Below are 21,722 nucleotides of genomic sequence, written 5' to 3'. Positions count from 1 at the left end.
AAATTCTTACGGAAATAAAAGGGGCATAAACTCTATCAAAGACCAAGTTTGGAAAACTCACATTTTTTATTTTAAAAATGTACAATAAAGCTACAGTAGCCAAGATTGTGCAGTATTAGTAAGAGAATGGAATAGAGATTCAGAACGTAAGTCCTACATTTATTGCCAATTGATTGTTGACAAAGATAGTGAGAAAATTTAATGAGGAAAGAATAGTCTGTTTAATAAATAATATTGAGACATCTGTATATCTACACAGAAAAATAAAATTGGATTCCTACCTCACATAATATTCGAAAATTAGCTCAAAATGGATGAAAGACCTAAATGTAAAAGCTAAAGCTCTTAAAGTAATCCTTAAGCATAAATTTTTCATGACCTTAGAAAGGCAAGGGTTTCTTAGATATAATTTTTTAAAAAGTATAAACAAACCATATAAAAAAAGAAAGTAGGCTTTACCAAATTAAACGTTTTGTGCTCAAATAGTTCTATTAAGAAACTGAGAAGGGAGTCGGGGATTTGGTTCAGTGGTTCCGCCACCTGCCTTGCAAGTACTAGGGCCCAAGTTCAATGCCCGGCACCAAAAAAAACAAAAAAAAAACAAACAAAAAAACAAACCCAGACAATAATTCATAGCATGTAAAAGATTTTTGCAAAACATGTATATATCTGGGAAAGTACTAGAACTCTTACAATCCAATGACAAAAAGATAAATAATCCAATTTTTCGAATGTGGCAAAGGATTTGAAAACACACACAATGGACACTAAGCACATGAAAAGATACTCAATGTTATTAGTCATCAGAGAAATGCAAATAAAAACTATAATAATGTATCACTTTGGACTCAAAGTGACTGCTACAACGAAAAGGCCACAAAATAAAAAATTGTGGCAAAGATGTAGGGAAAATGGAAGTCTTACATACTTCTGGTAGAAATGCAAAATAGCACAGCTGTTGTGGAAAAGGATCTGGAAGTTGTTCAGAAGGTAGAGTTATTACATGACCCAATAATTCCATTCTTAAATCTGTACTCAAGTGAACTGAGAATATATGTCCAAACAAAAATCTGTATACAATGTTTATAGCAGCATTATTCATAATCACCAAAAATAGAAACAGCATAAATGTCTATCAGTTGATAAACTGATAAAATTCAGAATATTCATATACTGGAATGTTATTCAGCCATGTAAATTTTGAAAAAAATGCTAAGTGATGTGAAAGCCAATTTGTATTAAGTGTTCAAGATTGGCCAATCAGAAAAAATATGAAGTATTGATCCCTGGTACCCCCCCAAAAAAAAGTAAAGAAAAGAAAAAATATGAAGTAGATAATGGTTGCCATGGGCTGGGGGAAGTAGAGAATAGAAAGCAACTAATGAGTATGAGTTTCCTTTGGGTTTGATAAAAAATTGTATTCATCAGATTTTCATTACTGTAACAAAAGAGGAAGTATCTAAGTCGGCTTACAGTTTTAGAGGTTTCAGATTATATTCCATTGGCCTATTGCTCATGGGCTGTGCCAAGGAAGTGAGTGCATCACGGTAGGGACATGTGGCAGAGAAAGCTGCTCACCTCCAGGCAGTTCTGAAGTGAAAGAGGGATACAGCGGTCAGAGTCCCGTTGTCTCTTCAAGGACATTTCCCAGTGACATAATTTCCTTCCATTGGGCCACACCCATCTTCCACCATCAGCCGAGCTACTTCAATCCAGGTGCCTTTGGGGTATGCTCAAAATCAACACTGTAACAAAAATATTCTGCAATCAGAGAGTGACCAATGTCACAAATCTTGAGAATATGCTGACAATCACTACATTAAACAATTTAAATGGGTGAATTTTATGGCATGTGAATTATATCTTGATTTTAAAATGTTGATGACATAATAACAGAAAAGAACTTCAAAGTGTGAAAAATATTAGTATGAGGATATTTTAATTGCTAATTAAATATAGTACTTGTATCTGGGCATCATGGTGAACACCTATAATGGAGGTGGACAGTCCCAAGTTCAAGCCCATCCTGGGCAACTTAGCAAGATCCCATCTCAAAATAAAGAAAAGGGGGCAAGGATGCTGGAGATGTGGCTCAGCGTAAATACCCTGGGTTCAAAAAAAAGAAAGAAAAAGAAAAAATATTGTCTGTATAGACCATAATTATACAAACTTCTACTCATAAGTGCTTATAATATCTTATACAGTCAAAGAGGGATATCGAAGAACAGTCATTGCTAATTTTTAAAAGCTACTCAGAAAACACATTTCTGGTTGGTATGTTAATATTAAACATTACAATCATTATTTGGCAGATTCTTAGAAAATTAAACAACATATATTTATCCTGTAATCCAACAATTTCACACTTCAATATTTACCCAAAGGAAATGGAGAAATATGTCCACAAAAAGGCTTGTATAAGAATATTCATAAAAGCCTTAGGAAAAATAGCTCCAAACTGGAAATAATCTAAATGTACACACAGAATAGATAAGTTGGTGGTATATTCATGTGAAGGAATACTACTCAGCATTTATAAAAATGAACTGTTGACAGCAACAAAATTTAATCAAACCATTATGTTAAGCAAGAAGTTGGACTTATTCATCCACACAGTGTAGAAACGGGCTATACTAATTTATGGTGACCAAAGTCAGAAACAGGTGAGCTCTGGGTGCAAAAGGGAATTGGATGGAAAAGGGGATAAGGTAAGTTTCCAGAATGGAAAAAGAGTAAGTTATTTATCTTATTTGAGATAGTGGTAATGATTACATAGAAAAATCCTAAGGCACTGACTAAACATTTAGTATTTAAAACATTTTTGTAAATAATTTATAGCTGAAAACTAAAGCATTACGATTGTAGTATTTTTAAAATTTCAGGTGATTCTGATGTGCCATCACATTTAGGAAATACTGGAGTCACCTAAAATAGTTTTCCTTATACTGACAGAATAGTCTGTATAAGAGTTTCTATTCACCAGCTTTTTCTTTTCTTTTTTTTTCTTTTTGAATTTCAAGCCTATGGTAATGGGCTCTCAAGAGAATCAGCCTCCTGGCCTAAGGAAGCACTGCCTCAAAGAATTAAGTGATATATTTAATTTATTTTATAATCACAAATCAGCTCTGCTCTAAGCCTTTAATTTCAATCAACTGTTTCCTCAGGCCAGAGCCTGACAGAAATTTGTACCTATGTAAGTTCTCAAAATTTCCTAATACAGACAGAGAATTGAGTTCCAAGACATGATTGATATGGTAGGGAGCACAATGACATAGTCTCCGTGTTATGACTAGTGTAGGTGCACTTAGAATAGAATATGAGGCTTATGTTTATAGGACAGCAGAAGAGAATATCAAAGTACTTCAGATAGAGCTGCAGGTCATACTTTATGAAGTTGATGTTACAGAAAATTCTGCTCTATATCAGAAAACTCTACAACCACTGGAAAAGACACCTTGATAACGGAGGCTCACAGATGACTCCCCATTCCTGAGTTGCCTTTAAACGAGGAGATTGGAAAGCACTGCTGGTAGAGCATATCTTGAGTGTGGGGCTATATGTTATGTATCAATAAACTTGGATGCAGAGTCTTTGTATTTAAGAAAGAGGATGCAACTCTCTACTGACACGTGAGGTGCTGAAACTGACCCCAGAAACAATCAACCAAACACTTTCACTCTTGGTTTTCCTCCAAGTTAAAAACATAAACAAACAAACAAACAAACAAAAAAACATAGTCCAAATACAAGATCTTGGGATTGCAACTGCAGAGTGATGTAAATGAGTGATGTTTTCAAGGATGTGGTGGTCAACTCTTGTTTATAAATAAAATTACTAATAACTTCAAGTGCATACATTGTGGCAACAACCTCTTAACAAATGCTATCAGTACTGAAAGATGTGTCACATGGTGCATTACTAGTACACAGTATTTTTTCCTATTTCCTTTTATTCTTGTTTTTTCTTTCTTCTTCCCCCCACCCCCACCTATATTAGGTTAAAATGGCTACAGTGTCTTCACAATTATTTTCATTAGTAGAGTCTATTTTCTTTTAACAACCCTGGGCTAGCCTTTTAACTTGTTTTCACATCTTTCAACTTTTGAATTTAGACTCTAAGTGATTTTTGAATGTCTACTTTGTGTGCTTGGAATACTGCTGCCACATGACGAAGGCTGACCTGGTCTATTGGAGACGCGTGACCCAGAAGCAGGCAAGCTCTCACCCGCCCCATGTAGGGGAAGTCAGCTTAGACCTGCCATTTCTAGTTGAGCACCTAGATGACTGCCAGCAGAGTGATCTCAAGCAAGACCAGCAGAAGAACCAGCTGAATGAGCTGAGCAAGAGGCTGACCCACGGAGAATAGCAACTGTTATTCTAGGCTACTAAGGGCTGGGGCAGCTTGTTATGCAGCAGTAGCCAACCAATAAACTCTCATTTGTTCAATGCCAGTGTCTCAAGATGATTTGAATTCATTAAGAAGAAGTTGTTAGTTTATTTGTAGCATCTCTGGAAGCCTTTTCTTTCTCTTTAAATGATCAGGATCCCTTTGGTTTACAGCTCCCCTGTGGAGTATTGAATCAGCCATATATCCTGGTGCCTCTGTGAGAAGACTGTGAAATATGCCCAATTCACTGCAGCATCTTCATTGATAGGAGCTTCTTGTTCTTATTTGTTTATTTTTCCTCCTTTTAAAGCCTGTTTTATGGATTTCCTTACTTATACGGGAAACATCACTGAATTTATCTAAGCTTAAAAGATTAGCTATTTATAAAAGCTAAACCATAATTATGATTCAGAATTTCAATTTTCAAGTTCAAAACATGAATTTCATATTTTCTAAAGGAAAAAATCCCCAAAGTTAGTGGACAATAGCTGAAGTTTCTAATAGGAAAATTTTCTAATAGGAGAAATTCAGATGCTTCCTGGAAGTTCTAGGACAGTTTATTCTACTAGAATAATGTGTAGATGAGTTTGCTTGCTTATCTTAATAACTGAGTTAGATTTGCAGCTCAGAAAGCTCCATCAATTGCTTTGCAGTTGCCCATTATTCCCACTGAAAGACAAAATGCAGAATAGAAGGGAAAACAACTCACTTAATTGCACTAGAGCCATATACAGACAAGAGCAACTTAAAGAGCAAAATGCTCATTCTTGAACACTAAATCTCTTAACACCATAGAAAAAGTGTGCTATGCAATTTTTTATGTTACCTAATTAAAGGATAACCCCAGTAAAGCCTAAATCATTCATATAAGCAGTCTCATTTATCAAGGACTTACTATGCATTAGGCACCACCTAAATATTTTATATGTGATTAGTTCTCCCAATTAACTATAAGATGGAAGTACTGGTTTGTTCATTTGACAGATTAGGAAACTAGATGTGTTTTATATCATTTATTTCCCATACATTCAAAATTGATCAATGCTCAAATTAAACAAGATCAGATTCTGCAAAGCTTTTGACCATCTCTAAGTATTTTGACCTAAACATCTAGAATTGAAAATTTGGGGTTAGTGCATAATGAAAATAAACCTCAGACTGTAGTGCTTAGAAACATACTCAAGAGCAACCTTCTACCTCTGTCTGTTAAATTCTCAAACATAAAAGTAACTGCTGGATGCTTTGCTTTAATATACACATGGGTTATTGATGAGTCTGCCTGTAACACCTGTGACTTTGCCTGAGAGACAGAGAATAGAACATAAAGGAAGGGGCCCTTATAAAACCATTCTGAAAGCTTAGAGGAGACTCACTGACCAATATGAGACCCAAATCCAGATGTGCCTGGAGACTCTGAGCAAATGATGTTATTTTTCTTGGGTTCCTGCTCTTTAAGGACTGAAGGGACTCATTTTCCAGGGTGGTGGTTTTCAGTACTGACTGACCACTGAAATTACCAGAGGATTCAACCAACCCATTCTCTATACCTTAATCAACTTGTTCAAATCTCCACTTCCAGTAATGTCCTCGGTCACAAAGGACTGGTTGTGCATTAGTGAGGGCTTAACTTCGGCATTACAAGTTCTGCCCTTTGAGTTAAAGAAAACACATGTGGCAGAAAATATGATACTTTTTTAGACACACTGTGTCCTGTAAGAGGACATTTCTTTAGGAATAACTGTGGGACTTATCAGATGATGTACTCTACAAAACTGGACAAAATCCAACTCCTTATATCTCAAACTGCAGATACATGCATAAATATAGACATAGATATAGATATAGATAGATGCCTAACTTGGAGAACTGGAATACCTATATTCTGGTATGGAAAGTGGAATTTGTTATCCCACTAATAATTGATAGTTACTCTGTAGACTACATCCAGAAAATATTGTCTGTATCAAGCTCTAACTATAATCTTCTTCCATGTATCCTCAACCTACAGCTACACTTTGCTGCAAAATAAACAAAAGTACTACATTTAACCATCCTCAGACCTACAAAAAGAGTCTCAGATTTGTGCAGTCACCAATTCCAATTGAGAATTCACATATCACACACATCTTTATCTATCATGATGGACACCTATGATGTAGTTAAAGGGCACCAAAGCTCCAGTCAAGACCTATTACCCCATAGTCATTTTCATGTTCAAGAATCTCCATCTGGTACCCTATGACAGTTAAGGATGGCACATGGCATTTATGGCCACCTGTGGATTCATAAAATAAACTGGTTTTCCCAACTCTTATCCTATGTACTGTGCTCCAAGTCACTAGATAACATATAGATATTTACTGAATTGAAAGAGCATACCTCTGACCTCTTTGCCAGCCAAAATTACATTACATTCATCAAGGTTCTGAGTATGGCAATGGCTCCAGATACTTTATAGATTTACCTCTTTCTACCTCAAATTCCCATGCTCAGTCCCCACAGCTCATGAGATTACTTGAGACTCAGAGATGCCAATACATATCATAATTTCACCAAAACTTCTTTCTACTTTTACTTTTCAGAATTAAACACCATTCCCACATTTCCATCTTCATACAAAAACCAAGAAAATAAATACCACCTAGACTATCCCTTCATGATTATACCACTCACCACAAAATATTCATGTCATTCTTTAGAATCACCCACTGAACCACTTATTCTTGTTTCCCAAACACAATTGATCCATGTAGATTTTACTAATCTGTATGGTTTCATCATCTTTACTTTGAAAAGATTTCAGAAATGTTAAAGATATTTCCCCAAAACTACCCCCTAATCTGTGGCTGTATCAGATCTAGAAATCTGGTCTTTTGATGGTTACTCCAAAAATACCCATGGCAATACCACAATTGCTTTTGATAATCACTTGGGAAGTGTTAAAAATTAAAATTTGTATATGGGAAAGACCACACATGCAATGGATTCAGTTGCTATTTCCCATTCCTTCCTAAAAAATTATTAAATATTAGCGCTGCTGAACATGTTAAGATATAGGCTATCTCAAAGGAGAAAACGATGCTTAATCAAGCATTCAACTTGAGTACAGGAGAATAAAAGAGTATAATACAGAACTAACTCATCTAATTAAGGAATGTCATCCTGAAAATCCCTTTCCTCTCTTGTTTTACTGTCACGCATTATTTATTTATATATGATAACTGAATTATAAGTGTTGTAGACACATGTGCCCACTTTATCTGCAAAAGAACCAATTAGGTGGGTGTTATCATTATCTCAATCCTATGGATGAGAAAAGTGAGGAATTACACAGATTATTTGGCTCACTTTATAAAAGTAATGCTGCAAATTAGTAATTAGATTGAGATTCTAATCAGGTTCTGGATCCAGGGTGGTGCCCTAGGCTGACAATGCTTCATCATTCCATAGGCAATGTAAGGTTGAAGCAGATGAATTTTAAGAGACCCTACATTGTTTCCCTTGGATGAATTTTGTGCTGGCAATACAGTCAAATATGATATTTCCCAAGTTTCATAGCCCTCAGACATGAATCGTGGTAGCTTCCATCTGACAGAGCAGATTGCACTATCTTCTAAAAATATACACTGTAACAGGTTTCCTGGAGGACGGAATAGGAACTACAGATGCCCCCATCTTTTTCCTGCTGCCCTCTTGGAATAAATTCAATGGGTACCATATTGTTCCATGAACTCTTCTAGCTTGAACGGTGACTGCAGGTCCATTTTCTTTCAGAATCAGTTTCAGACACTACCACACAAGCTTTCCCATTACTCATTTTCTGTCACTTTTAAGCCACACTATCAAATCCAGAGTTAGTTTTATTTGTTAATTGCTAAATATATCTCTTGCTGACAAAGCCAAGGTATCTTTTTAAAGGGCAAGCCTGTGGAGGAAGGGATTATCTTGACAAATCATGCCCTGTGTATGATGTAGTAGACCGAAAAAAACAGCCACAATTTTGCAATTCCTCCAATCAAGGGGTCGAGTTTACTGCTCCACTGCTTTACTGTAGGTTGTTCTTGTGAGACATTTTAGAGCAACGAGACATTAGCAAACATGACACAAACTGAAGATTTAAGAGTATGCCTTGAGGCTTATCTTCTCTGGTTTTACTTCAAACCTTGAGCCCACCATATAAATGAACATTTTCTGGCCTCATGACACTGAGGAACCATGCAGAGGAAAACCCAGCTACCCTGGCTGTTATGGTTTAAATATGAACTATTCCCCAGCATTCAAATGTGCAGCCTAGAGAGGTGGTTGGATCATAAGGAGGCTAATTTCTTCAGAGTCCTAATCCATTGATAACTTTACAGTTGAATGAGCTATTAAGAGGAAGGGAGCAGGGAGAGGAAGGAGTCACTTGGGTCAATTTGAAGAGTCTATCTTGTCCTTGGCCCACTGTCCTATCTCTGGTTCTTTTCCTTTAATTATGTCTCCTGGCTGCTATGTTATGAGTGGTTTTCCTCTACCTTTTCCTCCTTTTTCTGCCTTGGTGCCAGACGACTTGGAATTGAAATCTCTTTAAATTGTTTTTCTCAAGCATTTGGTCACAGTGATGAAAAGCTAAATAACAGGCCATCTAATAGCCACAGGATCGACAGTCATGTGAGTCCATTTTAGATCCATCAACTTTCAGGTGATCCACCAGGTGACTACAGGTGCATGATGGGGGCTAGCAGAGGGCAGACCAGCAGGCCCAGTCCAGCAGAATATCCCAACCAACCCACAAAATTATTGGCCAAGTAAAATATTGGCTATTTTAAACCACAAAGGTTTGGGGTCATTTGTTACACCTTAAAGGCTGAAAAATCTGGGCAAGCCATAGCAAACTAGTTTTAAAAAAATATAATGGTCTTCTGGTTTCTTGTTCTACAGATAAGGTGCTCAGAAGTCACCATTCCATCCTAGTGACAAACAAAAATCTGAATGAATTGCCAAATCAACTACACTTCTTGGATCTGAAAGAGAGGTGAAGACACAAAGCAAACCCCTGCTCCCAAGATTAGAGAAACCATCAAAGACAGGAAATCACAGCTCATGGGGCAGAGATCTGGGGACAAAAAACACTGCAAGAACCAGTGGCAGGACAGGAAGACCTTAACTGTAATTGATGGATTGCTCAAGGATCTGTGTACACAAGCCTGAGAGTTCAAAACTTCAGAGGTTATGGAGTTACTCCACACTCCCCTCAGAAGTTTGGCCAGATTTAAACTCTAGAGGAAAAAAAATCCCTCATACTTCGAGTAAGTGGAGGAGAAAAGAAATGGCTTTGAAAAACACCAGAATGTTTTGTTCCTGGTTTCAGAGTGAAAGCTTTTCATTTTTGACCATTTAGTATTATGTTGGCTGTTGGTTTTTCATGGATGGCTTTTATAATATTGAGGTAAAGACAGTCTATTCCAATTTTCTGTAGTTTTTTTTTTATCATGAATGGGTAATGGACTTTGTCAAATGATTTTTCTGCATCTATTGAGATGATTATGTGATTTTTGCCCTTAGCTCTGTTGATGTGGTATATTACATTGATTTGCATGTGTTGAACCATCCCTGCATCCGTGGGATGAATCTTACTTGGTAATGGGGTATAATCTTGATAATTTGCTGCATTCTCTTTGTCAGCATCCTATTGAGGATTTTTGCATCTACGTTCTTTTTTTTTTTTCAGCTTTAATTGAGTTTATTGGTACATTTTAGGGATACAATACAGTTACATTCATTGTTGGGATCTTGTACCTCTACATGACAAGTCTTGATAAGTTTTTAATTACATTTTTAATTTCATTGACTGATATTGGGTTGTTTAGAATTTTTATATCTTCTTGATTCAGCTTTGGTAATTCATATGTATCTAGGAATGACCCGTGTTTATAGCAACACAGTTTGTAATAGCTACATTTTGGAAATAACCCAAATGCCCATCATCTAATGAATGGATAAAAAAAGATGTGGGTCATTTTATACAAGGGAGTACTACTCAGCCATAAAGAAAGACAAACTTGAGATATTTATCACTAAATTGATTCACCTTGAGACTATACTCTTCAGTTAGATAAATCGGACTCATGTGTAAATATCCCATTGTCTCTCTGGTGTGAGAAACCAAAAGGGTAAATAAGGACCAAAAATGTATAATAGATGAAGTGAAATAGGAAGAAATTGTTCTAAAGGAAAGGGAAACTGTGAAAGGGAGAAGAACAGGAAAAGGGAGGAGAAAAACTAGAAAAAAAAGGGAAACATGGAAACAGCTTTTGTAGATAAACAGGGGGATGGAAGGGAGGGGAGAAGATTGAGAGGGAAAGAGGAATAAAGATACACAATGTGCAGATATAAATTCCCTTCAAGGAATATGATCATTATGTATATTTAAATTGTACCAATAAAATTAATTTTTTAAAAACAGTATACACCAGAACACTATTGTTCTTTACACAGTGCTGCCTTAGGAGAAACTATTTAACCACAGACTAAAATGCCAGGATGTTATTGGAATCTAACAATCCTGGGAGAAGAGAAACTCCAAATTCCAGCTCACTTGTAACATTCTGTCCCACCTAAGGGGGATAAAAAGCAAGACAAAAACAGATGCATTTAAGTATATAGCCCAGAATAGTAGGCTCATTAAAAGACTAAGACATTTGCAGTACTGTAGGATATCCCCCTCACCACAACCTTATCAACACATTACTGAAAGCTATTTACAATAATCAACTTCACACCTCACTATTGACAGAAAATTACAAGACACATTAAAAGGAGAAAGAGGGAGAGAGAGAAAAGGAAAAGAGGAAAGAAAGGGAAAAAAAAGAAGAGAAGTGAAGCCATTTGGAGAGGGAAAATATCAGAACCTGGAAGTAACAGACTGAGAATTTAAAATGGCAAAGATTAATATTCTAAGAGACCTAAAGGATAAAGTAGACAGCATGCAAGAACAAACAGGCAATGTAAGCAGAGAGGTGGAAATGCTAAGAAAAAATGAAAAAAAAAAGCAATAAAAAAGCTGTAACAGGAATAAAATCACTGATGGACTTATTAATAAACTGCATGTGGCTAAAAAGAGAATCTCTGAACTTGAGGACATACCAATAAAAGCCTCCAAAACCGAAAAGCAAAGAGAACAGAATTGAAAGAAATAAAGCAAAATATCCCCCAAGGACAAATGCAAAAGGCATAACATACACATAGTGAGAATTTCAGGACAAAGACAAGGAACATTTGAAACCGTAATGACAAAAATTTCCTCCAAATTAAAGTCACACACCAAATTACAAATCCAAAATCTATGACAATACCAAGCAGGATAAATTTCGCGAAGACCACAACACTTAGTAGTGACCTTTCCCAGCTATGGAGAATCAAAGAGAAAATGTTCTGAAAGAAATAAGGACAAAAACGGCCTCATCTACACAGGAATGGAAGGAACTATGTCAAATTTGTCCTCAGAAACAATAAGTGGTTGTTTATTGACAGGGACTGGAGTGAAGACGGTCAGGAAGAAGATCACAGGGTTTTCGGGGCAGTGAAAAGACTCTGGATGGAATTACAGTGGGGGAAGCCTATCATTACACATTTCTCCAAACTCCAAGGTACATAGAATGAACCTTTAATGTAGACTGTAGGCTTTGGCCAGTGCAGGTTCAGTGATGGTAACAAATGCGCCATTCTGGTGGGGGACTCTTGAGAATGAGGGAGGAGGTGCTTGGGTGTGGGCAAGGACTACATAGGGAACCTCTATATGTTTTGCTTAAGTTTGCTGCAAATTTACAACTGCTCTGAAAAAATGTTTATTAAAATGTGAAGAGTTCAAATATATGATTTAAAAGACATACAAAAAGTGAGAAAGTGTTGAATGATATTTCTCTATATTGTACCCGAACCTAGTAAAAGCACAGATGATGTATTTTCCAAAGTAAAATGATGAAATAATGGAAAATTTGACAAAATAGTGTTTTCTGTAAGAGGACAAATGGCCTTTTCTAGACTAAACATAGTAAAACCTTATATCCATCTTGCAGATTATTAAAAACATCACTGGAAGCTGGGCATGGTGGCGCACACCTGTAATCCCAACACTTGGGAGGCTGAGGCAGGAGGATCGCTGTGAGTTTGAGACCAGCCTGGGCTACATAGTGATTGCCAGGTCAGTCTCAACTACATGGTGAGACCCCATCTCAAAAATCAAAACAAAAAAGTTGGCATGGTGGTGCACGCCTGTACTCCCAGCATTTGGGAGGCTGAGACAGGAGGATCACTGTGAGTTTGAGACCAACCTGGACTACATAGTGAGTTCCAGGTCAGTCTCACTACATAGTGAAGCCCTGTCTCAAAAAAACAAAAACAAAATGTCACTGGAGATGTTTCAGATGACATTATTCAGCATTATATGACCACCTGAAAACTGCTCATGCGAAAAACAGAAGAAAACTTGCCTTAATCATTAAATCCTAGCTTGTTCTGTCGAATTGTCCTCATGACAAAAGAATTCCACCTACATTCACCCCATAGATGTGAATCCACACATTCCATGATAAAACCCTTCTCTTGATGCTAGGGAAAAGTTCCTACCCTAAAGGAGCTTGTGTTCCTATGGGGAAAACATGCTTCGATAAATATACAGGAGATGCAGGGCCGATCACAAGTGCCACACAAGTTGTCATGCAAGTCCCAAATCAGGAAAGTCGGTTCCATCAGGCCTTCCTATTGGGAAACAATTCATATATCAAGGGCCTATGGTATTAAGCATAGAATTTGAAGGATAAACACTTTGCTAGGTGGAGATATAAAGGAATGCAAATACCTTACCTTGGATGTGAGAAAAGGTCAAGTGACTTAAAAAAAAAAAAAAAGACTAGGATCTTTGTGCTTTTGAGTGAGGAAGGCCACATATAAGAGCTTAGAGGGCAGTATTAACCTGCAACCTAGGTAAGAAGGTCCCTAGACATTAGAAGACTGATTCAGCAGCATTCCCCTCCAGAAGGAAAAGGTTTCTGGTTAAAGAAACAATGGCTTCCCACGGCCCATTCTCCCCTTTAGGCCATCCCTCAAGCACAGACTTCCTTCTGTGAAGGACCCCTCCCTGCTGCCAAAGCCTGCTGAAGCTGTTCCCATGTTCCGAGGTATTGATGGATATGCTGATGGGTAAGTAGACCTGAAGAGCGGGGGCAGTGGGCAGATGTTGGAGGTCTATTCATGCTCAAGGCCTTTTGGTATGTTTTAGTGTAAAATCACAAGGAATTCAGGAATTCTAAAAGCAAACAGGCTTTCCAGATTACTGGGAAGGCCTGTTTGTCAAGAGAAGGATAAAACATATTTTATTCAACAGCTAGATTGATTTATTATTTTTAAATATTTAGGCATAGGACAGATAGACCTCCATTTCTTCTCTTGCCCAGGGATGCATACATGTCATGCAGTTTGCTAAAAGGTTGGCAGAGGGCCAAGACCACCCACCTATAGCACATTTAGCTCAGTGGTGTTGCCACCTGCCTCACAAGCATAAGGACCTGAGTTTGATCCCCAGTACCAAAATAAGACACCAACCTATGAAGTCAGGACTTCTCAGATTTTAACGTCCTTATAAATTACCTAGGGAGCTTGCAAAAATGCAGGAACCAGTTTTCCAGTTGGACTAATAAGCTCTGAGGAGCTGCCTCTGGTCTAGAGTAGGGATCAGTAGGGATCAGACTTCAAGAAGCAAAGCTCTAGGACTTGTTAACATTTTGATTTTACTTTTATCCAAAGAGCCATTAGATGTTCTTGAGGGATTTCAAGGGACAGATTTTCATTTCAAAATTAGGGCAGTGGTTTGAATATGAACTGTAAATGAAAGAACGGAGGAGAATGCTGACCACACAGATTTAGAGCTATTGAGAAGGTAGACCTGCAAAATTGGTGGAATTGGAGAAGGGAGGGGAACATGGCAGGACCCCAGGAAGGACTGGGTTCAAAGAAGTGGATGGGTAATTAAAGGAGTTCTCGAATTTCTTTCTGTCAGTCTCTCAAGGAAGATTTCATAGCAGTATTCAGCACAGTTTTAGCTGCATATAATTTCATAGAATTAAGATGCTTTTTTCCCATTTCTTTGTACATTCTTGGAAACCATTTTTAATCCAAAGTACCTTTAACCTCCTTTTCTCTCCCTCTCCAAAGAGCTAAAATAATAGAAATGATGTCCGTGACAATTATAAGCATTTCAATTCATCTGCACTCCTTATGCATTTAGTAAGGCCATCTGAGCAGTTTCTTCCTTTAAGTGGTCGTGACTGTCACATAATCTTCTCAGAATGATTTCTCCAGTACCCAAGTGATTAAACATAGAACTCTCCTCCCCACATTCTTTAGAGCAACACTCAGAATCTTGAGAGCCCAAGTGTCCTGTAGGAAAATGCTCCCTCCCCGGGGCTACCCTCTCAAGAGAGGCTTACTTAGGTTCTGGGCAGGCTCTTGGGAAAGTTCCCTGACTTCAAAGGAACTTTCACTTTCCTTGAGAGGCAGACACAGGATTCAAGGTCCTGCTGGGTTAATCACTCAGCTCTCTTAGCTGCAGAGGCATACTGTCCCGTGGGGAGCTGGTGCCTCCAGGGAAGTAGGGTTCTCTCCAGCAGCACACGACATGCTGGAAAATAACACTACAATAGGTTCCCTGCTCTGCTGGTCCTACCCACGTTTTCCCTCCTCCAGCTTTCTGTTGTGACTCACAAAAAAACAAAAGCCATAATTCTTGGAGGAGTTTCCAACCTGAATACAGGGAAGATGTCTTAGTTTTCTCATAGATGCCCAAGGAAATTTTTTAATTCAGTGCACAGCGTTCTCTTCCTGGTATACCATTGATTTCCCATCCTTGTACTGTGTGGCAACCCTCAAGATGGCTGGCTTGACTTGCATACATTTCAAAAGCATCTTTATCTTTTCTTATCTTTATTTATTGTCCTCTCCCATCCTAGTTGCTGCTTTAGACCTCTGTATCAAATGTTTATATATGTTTACTTCCTGGCTGTAGCCCACTTCATCAGTGCCTCCCATGGAAAGTGTTGTATACTTCAGGAACCCTGCTTTGTGCCCTAGCCCCCACATGTCCCACTGCTTGCTTCCTCCACTGTTGTTGGGGGAAACTGCCAGCCTCCAGCTAGCTAATGGGAGTCCTTCTACCTCACCACGTAACATTCTCAGGGGAAGCATGTTTGGGCTTCATCCTCTCAGTGTACATTGTGCCCGGTCATGGTGACTTTTATACAGCCCTGGCTGCCTTGATATATGAGGAACAGATGTAATTCCCAAACCTGCTAGATATCTGAAATGCAAGTTCATGATCTCTAAAATCAATGAATTCTAAGAACAACAGAGGTTAAGAGTAGGAACAATTTATTGAGAGAAAGATAGCTTCTGTCTAAGAGAGACCGCAGGGAGACTGGAAAGTGGGTTGCCTGCCCACCCTGCTACTCAAAGGAGGTTTATGGGACAAAGTCACAAGGTGAGGTGGGTTCAGGGTGAAGCAAAACTATAGCCAACTAGTAAGATTGAAAATACAGTAAATTAAGTAATACTGATCCAGTGAGGAATCACAAGGTGGACATGAGGTGGGACAAAACTATGATCAACCAATAACACTGCAACAAGTATAGTTGCCTAGGTAATGCTGATTAAATGGGGGGGCATCTAATGAAGAAGCAAGTCAAGTAGCAAGCTTACGAAAGTGAAGAAGGATTTCTGGTAAGGGATGAGTCAGAGAGCTTTCCTGGAAGGGGTGAGTTAAGATCTTGGTTCTTCACCCAGGTGATTGATACCTATTGAGAATATCAGTCACTGATGCTCATCCCTAGGGAAGCACACAGTGTAGTAGTTTCTCTTCTTCTACAATGCTGGCCTACACTGAATGTGTCTCAATCGTCCTCCATGTTGGCTCCTCCAGGGTTGGCCATGTATAACTGTCTACAAGATATTTGATTAACTTACCTATCCACAATAGCCTGTTGGGTACCCAGGGCTCCAGCTTAGGGTGGAGGGCAGAGCCTTTGGGAGCCAAGCATCAAGAATTACCTGGGCATATACTTCCACAACTGCTATACAGATTCAATACAATGTTGATTGAAATCCCAACAGTATATTTCACAGAACTAGAGAAAACAATACAAAAATTTATTTGGAACCAGAAGAGAACTAGAATAGCAAAAGCAATTCTAGGCAATAGTGACATGACAGGGGTATCACAATCCCCAACTTGAAACTACTGTAAAGCCACTGTGATAAAAAGCAGCATGATACTGGCAAAGAAACAGGCCCAAGGATCAATGGAATAGATTAGAAGATGGAGAAATAACTCCAGATGTACTCAGCTACCTTATCTTTGACAAAGGAGCCAACCACTTTCCTCACTGGAGACAAGATAGTCTCTTTAATAAAAGGTGTTGGAAAAACTGGACTTCAACCTGCCAGATTGAAAGATTAAAACTAGACCCCTATCATTCACCATGCACTAAAATAAAATCGAGGTGGATTAAAAATCTAAATATTAAAACAGAAACACTAAACTTGCTGGAAGATAAGTTAAGTAGAACTCCTGAAGACATCAGCATAGGAAAAGACTTTATGAACAAATCTTCAATAGCACAGAAACTAGCACAAAGAATCAACAACTTGGATATCATCTTATTAAAAAGCTTCTGCAGTTCAAGAGAAACCACCAACAGAGCTAAGAGACAACCTACAATGTGGGAAAAAAATTTTACCAGCTGTTCCTCAGACAAAGGTCTACTATCTGGAATATATAAAAAACTCAAAAAACAATCAGGCCCCCAAAATATAAAGACCCAATTCAAAAATGGACATCTGAAATGAGCAGACATTTCTCAAAGAAGTAAAAGCAGCAAATAAACATATGAAAACATGTTCAACATCACTGATCATTCAAGAAATGCAGATGAAAACAACACAGATTTCTCCTCACCCCAGAAAGAATGGCTGCTATGAAGAAATCTACCAATAACAAATGCTGGCGGGGTTGTGGGGAGAAAGGAAGCCTTCTCCATTGTTGGTGGGAATGCAGGCTGGCGCAACCACTGCAGAAATCCATATGGAGATGCCTAAAAAAACTAGGATTAGAGGTTCCATTTGACCTCTGCTGAGTATTTTCCCAAAAAACATCATATCCACAGCAATACATGTTCACCTATGTTTATAGGAGCATAGTTTGTAATACCTAAAATTCAGAAACAGCCCAATTGCCCATTAACTGGAGCCTGGATAAAGAAGATAAGTTTTTTAAAAAAATAAAACAGAGTACTACTCAGCCATAAAGAATAAGAAACTGGAGACATTTGTTGATCAGTGGATGAACAGTGAGGCCATACTCAAGTGAAATAAATAGGGCACACGTGTGTAAATACCAAATAGTTTCTCTGGTCTGAGAAACTAAATGTATAAATAAGGATCAAAATACATAATTGATAATGTGAAATAGGAAGAAAACATCTAAAGGAATGGGGGAAGTGGGAGGGGTAGGGAAAAGGAAAAAAGGGAGAAGAAAAAATACAAGAAAAGGAAAAAATGGAAACAAAGTCTTTGTAAATAGGGAAGGCTAGAAGGGATGAAGGGAAGGCAGGGAAATGGGGAAAAATGAGAACCAAGACCTGTCATGTAAAGGTACAAGATCCCAATGACGAATGTAACTGAATTGTATACCTAAAATGTACCAATAAACTCAATGAAAAAATTATTACTTGGGCCTGGCAGCACAGTATGGAGTGCTGTGTGGCTGGGGACTGGCTGGGAGCCCACATCCCACCAAAAAGGAACAGCTACTTCTTGGGTCCAGGCAATCATGCCATGTGGGAACTGATTCCCTTATCTTTCCATTTTTCATGAGAAACTGGAAATCTAGTATTAATATGAAATTTCCAGACTTTTGTCTTTTAGTTCAATGAAATAAAAAATAATAGCCAGCACCTCTACAGCCCAGTAGTTCAGGCTCTCTGGTTTGTAGTCCTTTGGTGTGAAGACTTCCACAAATGCATTCTCACGTCACATAGCTGGAAACCCACTGTCTTTGCTCACCTAGCACAACCTTGAAAGGAAGAGCAACTGAGAGCTCAGTGCTAGCAAATACCCACAACCTGTCTTCCGTCAGTTATAACCTGAATCAGTTGGGCAGCCCTGAAGTCTGTCTTTGCCTATCCAGGTATCCCATAGTGAACAACACATATGTGCCTTTAGAAACCTGAAGCATAACATTTTTTGGTTTTATTCCAGATCTGCTTAAAAAATGATCCAAGAAAACTGTGAAGGGGCTGGAGTTCTTAAAACTTACTTTTAGATATCTTGTTCTGTCCAGAGTCTCTCACTCAGCACCTGCCAAGCACTGTTCCATCTCTCTTGCTGCTTCTATGGGACCCCAAACTTCCATTTCTCCCATGGTTACTCCTCTGCTCAGCCCATGACTTGCCTGTGCAGAGGACAATTCACTGCTTTCTTGTTAAACAAATCAACCTTCATGCCCTGTAATTCTGTCCAGAAAAACTACCCACCTAGAAATAAGAGACAGTCTCATCATTCAGGTTTCCTGAAATTCTCCCCGCTACATACTAATGATGTCCGAGGAGACTTTGCCATCTGGCAGGGCTCTACCAACTCACTCCAAGATTCTACACTCACTTACCGAACCCAGCATATCTTTCTGGGCTTGAACTAATTCTTAGAACTACTTTGCTTAATTAGGCATCTAATGATCAAGATATCTAATACTTAATCCTTCACTGAATCTTTTTCATTATCTAGCCTTCTTTTTTTTTCATTTAAATCTCTTTGGCTTTTTACTCATTTTAAAACAAATTTGCCTACAGGCATTTGTGTATTATATTTATATTTTAAATACCAATTTTGCATCATTCTGTAAATGGGACTATTTACTATTTTATATGGATTTCAACAGCATTGGGATACTTCACCACTTGTTTAAAGAACTTATTTTTTAATTGATACTTTAAATTTGAATTTAAGATCAAAAGTGTTTGAACTCTGGATGATCCTTCCATGAAGGATACACTATGGAACCTTGTACAGCGTCTGGAGTCATAGCTACTATTCTACTGGGTGTACCCTCTCCCCATACCATCTCTGCTCACTAACGACCTCTTTGGGTAGTCCTCTTGGTCAGAGGCAAATCTGAGTTCTCTCTACTGATGGGGGCCTCTTGTTTCTGCTAGATAAGGCCCTGGCCCTGGAATCTGCATTGCTCAAAGCTCTTCCTGGGACACCTCTCATCTATGGTGGTATGCTTACTAGTTCCTGATGCCATGGGATACAAATCCACATGTTAAGAACTTGCTCCCAGTGTGGTGTCTTTGGGAGATGGGGCAACCCTTAGAAGGCCCTAGAAGCACGTCCTGGATACCAGGAGGTGTGCTCTTGAAGAAGAGACAGTAAGAACCTGGCCCCCTCTCTGCTTCCTGACACCATGATGTCCTGCTTTGTCAGAGGCCCAAAGTTATGGGCATCCTGCTTTTGAACTGACACCTCTAAATCTATGAGCCAAAGTAAACCATTTTTCTTTATGTTTTAATTATCTCACATATTTCATTAGAGGAACACGAAGCTGACAAGAACAATATACATCATTGAATGGATTCTCACCTCAATAACTCAGTAGCTGGATGTCTTTGGGTAAGAAATTAGCCTGTCTGAACATCTAGCCTAGAGGTTCCTTCATTTACCCTCACAGGTTCTTATAAGAATTAAAAAATATCCCTTGCATTCTGCAGATGCCTGAGAGACCTTCATTAAAGGAGGAGGAGGAGCATGAGGAAGGGAGACCTCATTACTATTCTACATAAGGCAGCCTTTGAACAGCAAAATAGACAGAAGGACATTGTCTAACATTTAAAGAAAATTGCTCATATCAACTGGGCCTTTGATCTTATGGGGGAAAGACACCATTCATTGGCTTATCTGAAAATAGCCTGTTAAGCCATGAAAGTAATTTGTGAAATGGTACATGTAGCTGAATTTAAATGGGGAATCGATCTTTAGCCCTGTCCATTACAGTTATACTGTCCATTACAGTATAAAAATATTTTTCTCCCAAGCCCATGACCTTGGGGTATTTTTGCCAATAGTTATGTCCAGTAAACCATTTGAATTATTAAGTCCAGTATATGAGTGTTTTCTCTTTCTTGAATCCTTTCATCAACCTCACCCCACCACCCCCACCACCACCGATTATATTTCCGCCTCCACCTGCCTCACCAATCTCACTTTTTAAGAAAATTAACAGATGATGAAAAAAGTGTGATAGGCCAGAAACTCCTATATGAGACTTTTGGCTCAATAGGATGAAAATGGAACGTAAATACATTTTGATGACAAAATATTTGCATCGCGTACTCTTCTGGAATCTACAGAAATGTGTCTGCTGATATAGAGGGGAAATAATGCTAGAGATGGAGGTGATTTGTTCATTCTGAGTTGCCTATAGATGCACACAGCCATCCGGATTCCAGAAAGGTTTGGAGAGAGAACACCCAAAGTGTGGAAATCCTGCCCAGCACAAAACCTGGATCTTTCTCATTTTCTGCTTAAAGGGGGAAGTTCGTTATCATTGAAATCTGCCCTTCTTCCTCACTGTGGTGCTCAGATACTTTCTAAATAAAATTGTCAACTGTCATTGGGCATGAACAACAACCGCTAAGTTTATCACAATACCCAGTCTAATTTCCATAAAATCACAGCCCCCTTTCTGAAGCCAGGAGCTTCCAAGAGTCCTCAGTAGAGACAGCACTGCAGGCAAGCCGCCTACGCAGAGTGGGAAAGTGTCAATCCTTTGTGAGAGGCACACAGCTGAAGCCTGACAGTTCATAGCCGATGACAGCAACAGCGAGTGGAGAATTAATCAGCCTGGCCAGGGACTCAGGTCTGTGCTCCAGTCAGACCCTGCCACTACCTAGCAGGCTGCCCCCACACAAGTCACTGCCCACTGGATGTCCTTCTACCAGAAGCCAAGGCCCAGTTTTCTCTCCCAGCTTCACAGTGGCCCTTGGTCTCCCCAGCCACCAGAGACCCCTGAGCCCAGGAATCAGCAGTGTCCAGTTCACTGCACACAAATGTGCAAAGTGTGTTGACCCAAGACCTTTTCTTTGTCTTTTGAATTAATGTAAACATTTACAGCTTCCAGATTTCTCTTTACTCCTATCTATTTGCTACTTATTAGAAAACAGCACATGCTTATTGTAAAAATATTCATATAAGCAGATATGCAGGAGAAAAGAAAATCCACTCAAAATTCCAGATTCTTTCAAATCGTGACA

The 21,722-nt window shown here is 38.7% G+C and overlaps 1 protein-coding gene across 2 annotated transcripts in view; it reads right to left on the bottom strand.

The window, feature by feature from the left end:
• The window catches only part of Kif16b (kinesin family member 16B), a 486,842-nt gene that overhangs the window by 77,337 nt on the left and 387,783 nt on the right, over positions 1-21,722 (bottom strand). For both annotated transcript variants that reach the window (XM_010634116.2, XM_033761168.1), the window contains one exon: positions 1,579-1,745. In XM_010634116.2, the coding sequence (XP_010632418.1) occupies positions 1,740-1,745 (6 nt within the window). In that variant the 3' untranslated portion in view covers positions 1,579-1,739. The remainder of the gene's footprint in view (positions 1-1,578; positions 1,746-21,722) is intronic.

Source organism: Fukomys damarensis, unplaced genomic scaffold (assembly GCF_012274545.1).
Source record: "Fukomys damarensis isolate Sample0158 unplaced genomic scaffold, DMR_v1.0_HiC HiC_scaffold_7, whole genome shotgun sequence".
Lineage (NCBI taxonomy): Eukaryota > Metazoa > Chordata > Mammalia > Rodentia > Bathyergidae > Fukomys > Fukomys damarensis.
Note: the sequence above shows the minus strand (reverse complement) of the source record. Positions and strands in the feature narration are given on the sequence as shown.